This window comes from Saccostrea echinata, unplaced genomic scaffold (genome assembly GCF_033153115.1).
Source record: "Saccostrea echinata isolate AGI-Se365-2 ecotype Australia unplaced genomic scaffold, CSIRO_AGI_Sech_v1 ptg000029l, whole genome shotgun sequence".
Classification (NCBI taxonomy): domain Eukaryota; kingdom Metazoa; phylum Mollusca; class Bivalvia; order Ostreida; family Ostreidae; genus Saccostrea; species Saccostrea echinata.
This window is the reverse complement of record NW_026889778.1, coordinates 13,591,859-13,598,469: the sequence shown is the minus strand read 5'-3', so window position 1 is coordinate 13,598,469 and position 6,611 is coordinate 13,591,859. Positions and strand designations below refer to the sequence as shown.

Genomic DNA, 6,611 nt, shown 5'->3' with positions numbered 1-6,611 from the left:
GTATATTTTTGTCACAATTTTGGATTTACTTTGAGTATTTTAGCAGAACACAAAATAATCCCTTATAAGGAGGGAGGCTAGCTTGCAGCTCTGCCTGAGGTATTAAAAAAGACATTAGACAACACTAGTTAAATCAATCTGATTTAAGTTTCTTTTTAATACAGCAGTTACGAATTATCCTGGAAATATATACCACCAAACACAGAACTGATAAAAATGAAATGAATAACAAAAGAAAACTGTCTAGTCCGAAGAATTTGAAGTCATGTAAAGTATGAGATGCAGACCGCAGATGGGAACTTCCATAGGTTGTCACGTGGTGTACCCAGTATGCTGCTCTCTGAGATGCGTTCAGAGGCTTTGATCTGTACATTTCTGAGGCTATCTTTATTTTTCTTGAGTAAGAATCATTATAAACAACTTCCCTTATACTCCTCTCTAACCCCTCGGGAGTTAACGTGTTGTGATTCAGTTTTACACCGAAGGACTTAATAACTATTCTATCAGCATTATAAATTTGATCCCCAGAGATTGGTATAGCAATCATTGGAACTCCGTGATACAGTGCCTCATATTGTCCACTGTTTCCGCAATGGGTTATGAATGCCTTGATTCTTTTGTTGGCAAGTAAATCATTCTGAGGTAACCAAGGAATGGTGAGGATATTTTTTCCCATAAAATAGGATTCATCTATGTTTGCAATAAAATGTATTTCTGGAATGTTCTGAAATGCTTCATAGAAAATAGTTTTGAATTTTACTGGCATGTTGGATTTGCTTCCAAAGGTTGCAACGACTATTCCGTCCTTTGCAGAATCGATATGGAGTTGAATCTGGTTGGGAAGAGGGTGCAGTGAATTTGATAGCGACAATCCTCCTACAAATGCTATGTTTGGAAGTGAAGGTCTTGGATAATCAAGTATTTCGTCTTGATCCATCAGGTAAAAACTAAAAGTGTTTGCTTTCTTGTAAAATTCATCCAAACTAGATGTTGACACATACTTACGAACAACATCGTCAGGAAAAATCAGTGATTTTCCAAAAATCCCCATTAAAATCATTCCTATTCGCTGGGACAGACTTTGAAAACGTGATGTTACTAAATTCGGGTCCGGAATTGGGAACAAAGGAAATTCGGGAATGCTAAGGTAATCCGAAGGAACTCTGTAAATCACGTGAGGTAAAAATGATGCAAAGCAATAAACAACTTCTGGAATTGATAGTTTATGTGCGAGAATGAGGGATGGTACATACATCAATCCATCAAAAATGACCGTTTGAAAATGTTGTCCCTCCAGTTTGTTGAAAATATCAGAATCCGTCAAGTATGTATGTGTTATGTTTAGCATTATGCTCTGCACCTTTGGTCCTAAGGATAAAAAGCTCTTATTTTGAAATCCTCTTTCTGCTGAAATAGTATGAAGTTTATCAGTTTCTTTTGTGATTTCCCCTTCCTTATCATGGGTAACTATATGGCCCGAAAGATCTCTCAAACCCTGGTGTCCTGCGAGTCTTTCTGGGACTAAAAACGTCACATTATGATTGTATTGGTTGATAAGCAGGTCCACTATACCTTTCATTGGTCTCAGATGACTATACCCAGGACCTGGTATAACTAGGATGTTTTCCGATGATACGCTTACAAAGTAAGGTAGGTAGAGGATAAATAAGATGGGCAAAAGATGGGCTCTTGTTGTCTCCATCTTCAAAATAAATAAATAAATAAATAAATAAATAAAATAAATAAATGAATAAATAAATAAATAAATGGTAATCTGATTTTAATAATCATGCAGTCCTTCAGATTTGCCTTTTATTTATGAAAAATTATTTAATATGCATTTGTTTGCGAAATTGTTTTCAACTCAAAAATAATTTTTTTTTAGCATTGATTATAGAAAACATAAATTTTCTTAAATGTTGGGACAATATAAAACTAAAACCTCATTACGATGCCTGCAAACTGGTGCATTTACTTAGATAACAAAAATGTAGCTTAGTACTAGTTACTATACTTTATGAAAAGAGGGGAGACTGTTTAGCAGTTTAGTTTTGTCATTCAAAGTTGCACGCTGCAATGCAAAGGACTTTAGTTATTTCATTTGGAGAAATCGTGTCTAGGAAATGTTTCCTTTTTATATGGAGATGGAGACTGATTCAAAATCAGTTTCCAATTTTAACAAAGAAAAAAATGACTGAACAAAACAGAGACATTTTTTTTGTTTAAAAAATGCGTACAAGTATATGGAAATTCAGGTAAAATACATGGTTCGTATCATATTAAGGAAAAAATCTTGGCAAAAAAATACATAATCGTTCTTTTTTCTACTATAGCAAATGTATATTTTATAATGCTGACATTACATTAAATTTTAAATCTCGGAGATCTCCAGAGAAGTGTGGGTAAATTTATTTCAATCCATACGCAAGACGTAGGTTATATTAGTGACACCATTAGCTATACCCTGTATATATAGAATTGAAACAAGGTGAAACCATGTTCAGATCAGTTCAATGTTTACATTTGAAAATCGATGTTTATGGTTAATAAAGTAAACAAACACCATGCAGAGACCCGTGGGTCTACTGTTTACTTCAGAGGAATGAGTTGTTTTGCTCGACTGCTCATATACTAAAAATACTATGAAAGGCTACGCCGTTGTTGTGTTATTCAATGCATTTAAAAATGATATTTAATTTGATCTTTGCCAGATGTATCAAACTCTCAAAAATAATACGTGCCACGTACCTTTTCAATTTCCTAAACATCCAGCTTACATAACCATGATGATAACAGAAGATGGCTTGTTAGATGTGCCATTCTCTTTGTGCTATACTTTTTCAAGCGTGTTAAAGTACTTTTCTCAATATGAAATAAGGTCAAAATCTGTGACGTTGCCCTATATGTCTTTAATAATCGCGATTTAAATTATGCATTAAGCTACTTACACCATTTGGACTAGCTTGTAAAGGTCGTTGGCATTAAGTTCAAGGTCTGTAACGAAATGGTTTAGAGTACCTCTTGTGCATGTGTCGATAATCTATGAAGCGCCGTTTAAGTATTTTTGAAATATTTTCTGATATAAAAAAAAAAGACGAATTCTTGATATCAATAATTTGAATTCTTCGTTTCAAAAAATAATTCTTGATATCAAAAAATAATTCCTGATTTCAAAAATTTGAACTGTGATATCAAAAAATAATTATTGATATCAAAAATATTTCTTGATTTCAAGAATTTCAATTATAATATCTAAAAATCATATTCTGATATCAAAATTTCAAATTTTTGATATCAAAAAATCATTTCTGATATAAAAATTTCGAATTCTTTATATCAGAAAGTAATGTAGATTTTTCTTATATCAAAAAATCGAACTTGATATATATATATATATATATATATATATATATATATATATATATATATATATATATATATATATATATATATATATATATATATATATATATATATATATAACATATATATATATATATATAAACATTTTCTGAGATCAGAAAATTGATATTTTATAACAGAAAATATTTCTTTGATTTCAAAAAATATATCGTTTGGTATCTGCAAAATCATTTTCTGTATCAGAAAATACATGTACCTTTTAATTTTTAAAACGGCGCCTCATGATAATCTAAGAAGGCTGTGTGGTCGATAGCCATGGCCAGCTATAGGCTAAATCTGGAAAAAGGGAGCTTTATGTGAAAATATGGTACATGTAATTTCATATAATATCAAAGAGCGGGTCCTGGCACTTTTTGTGTAATTATTCCCACGAATTTCGATAATATGTAATAACTGGTCAATTTTGAACATAAATAAATTTAATTTATAAGATGCAGATAAAAGTTATTATCATTATAAAAGATGCAGATAAAAGTGTGAAGTGTCAGTGTAGTAAAATGTGCTAGGACATCCTCTTTAAAGTTGGAGTATGATTTTTTTCTCTACTAAATAACAGTTTATGGCTAGGAAAATCAAATTTCATATTTTAAATGGATCTGTTGCATGGCTAGTATTGGGTAACAGCCTCTTTACAGTAGGCCTAGTTTTTAATTTTAAAAGAAAAAAAATGTCCTGAAATTATTATCGATCTTGCTCATTAATTGAGAGGCCATATGACAGGCATCCTAAAAAGAGAGATATGTAGGGTTGGGAGGGCACGACGGGAGAAAAAGTATTTATTCTCAATACCAAGAAGTATAAGTCCGTGTTGCATTCAGGATATAAATAACTACAGAGTGGGCACTTCGGATATCTTGATGAATTTTTCAGGGAATAATATAGAGTTCATTGAATTTGATTGTTTTATTGTATCTCTGACTTTCATATTTTTACTTCTTATCTAAAGATTTATATGCTGGGTACATTTTATTTACCGTAATTTTGAAATAGATATTTATTCTGAAGGTTTTGTAATAAGGAATTATCAAGCTAAATATACGATTTATGGGATTAATTACTATTATCTTAACCTTCTATAATCCCTATCTAATATGACTGAACAAAAATTGTACAGAATGTTTTATCGTTTAATCAATGATATTGACCTACGGAACCGTTTTGATGAGGGTCTGTCCCGAGATATTAGATCATTCTAATTTTTTTTTCTCCTGAAAGCTATTTTATTTATTTATTCATTGAAAATATATTATATACATATTTTAACCTTCAAGGAAAATGTATTCAATATTAAACCGCTTATAGATGATAAAAATATGAAGAAAGGAGTATTGATTATGGGCCACAACGTTGTCATGAGTTACCATGATTGTGTTGTTCTGACGATTATTTTCAGTATAGAATTTTTCCTCAACGTACATTAATTAATTAAAAATTTTGAACCCAATTTTCTGGTTCCATCGGCCCCTGTGCACGATTAAAGAAATAGAGGATATTCAATGTTTTGTTGATGAATATGGAATTTATTTCACAAGTGGGACAGGAATTTTTTTATATTTTCACGAGTGCGAAGCACGATCGAGTGAAAATATCAAAAAATCCTGTCTCACGAGTGAAATAAATTCCGCATTCATCTACAAAACATTGAATTTTCTGTTTATTACATTTTCTTTGATTTTCCCTTTGCCTCTGTCTTTTCTGAACACAGTGTCATAAGCTTGACGTCATAGTTGAGCGGTTGAGACGTCATAGCTTTAAGTTAGCAGTTGTGTGATTGAAAACATTACATAGCATGGATTTTAGCAACGTATTTGGGAAGAAATTTGCAGTTTTGGCTCTATCAAGATGCTTAGTTACTATCTCTATCTTATGACAGTCCAGATATTATTTTTTACTTACTTTGATATCCTTTCACACTGTGAGAGAATATCATTTTGGTATCCTTTCACACTGTGAGAGAATATCACTTTTATTCAATAAATAAATCACAGTATTTCACTGTTGAAAATATAATAAACTTTTATATTCACTATTAGAGGATGCTTGAATACTGATATGATTAATCATAGCCCTGAAGTTCTTCAAAAGACTTAATTTTTTCCCTTTATGTACATGTACCTTTATTTGTAAAACTTACATCCCTTAATTATTGTAGCCCCTTCCCTACCCCGAGGGCCATCGTTAATCTATTTAACTTGAATATACACAATACCTAATTAGCTACCTAGGTTGTTTGTATATAAAAATGTCTAATGATGCCCTTAGCGTTCTTGAGAAGAAAATACTTTTAAAAATAATTCTTCCTATACATGTACATTTCTATGAAAGCCTTGATCCTCTTTTGTATCCCCATCCTACCCTTTGGGATCATGCTGAACAAATTGAATCTGCATGCACGTTATAAGAAAAGGAGGTTCATTAATCTGTATTTGTAAGTCATCTAGCTGTGACGGCTTCTGTCGGATATTGTTCTGAGGAGCTCTAAACACTAAGAAATGAACAAGTTTTTTTTTTTTTTTTTTTTTCGACTTTGAGAGAATTATAACGTATAAATTAAGGTGTATATACTGAATTATCTATGTTATTTTCAACATAATATACAAGTCAATTTTCTTCAGGAAAAATGTTAAAAGTCAATTAAGTATTAGAGAATGGAAATCACTGTTGTTCATTTACATTGGGGAAATACATGCAAATAATATTTTCAATCACTTTATCCTGTAATACTATTTCAAGTCGTATCATTTACTAGTATAACGTTAGATTTCCATTCGTTAGAATTAAACTGCATGACTACCATATAATCGAATTTAAATCAATATTAGTTCAAATTGCAATTAATGCTTAACATTTTATGTCTGACATTACATATTTTGGGGGATACTGTTCAGTTCAGTGTAATGGATGTCCCTCCTCTTGTATAAGGAGCACCCGAGAAGGTGGTATACTAAAAAGAGGATTTTAAAAAAATACAAGGTTAGAGTAAAGTGTTAAAAAAGCAAGTAAAACCTAATATAACTGAGCAATAAAAAATAAAATTAAGCGTGATAAACAAACATGGACTAAAAAAGTTTATACAGTTTTTACATGAACTTATTTATATAAAAAATATATACATGTACATGTTTTAATTTCGCCGAAACTGCAGATGAATGAGTTGTCAAACGTGTACTGTGATTTTCAATCACGTG

General features: G+C 31.1%; 1 protein-coding gene across 1 annotated transcript; it reads right to left on the bottom strand.

Moving 5' to 3' along the window:
* On the bottom strand, window positions 1-1,652 carry LOC133194525 (UDP-glucuronosyltransferase 1-6-like). Its single transcript, XM_061330464.1, has one exon. It carries the CDS (start codon window positions 1,577-1,579, stop codon window positions 134-136), a length of 1,446 nt encoding a protein of 481 aa, XP_061186448.1. The 5' UTR covers window positions 1,580-1,652; the 3' UTR covers window positions 1-133.
* Between the last annotated feature and the right edge of the window lie 4,959 nt (window positions 1,653-6,611).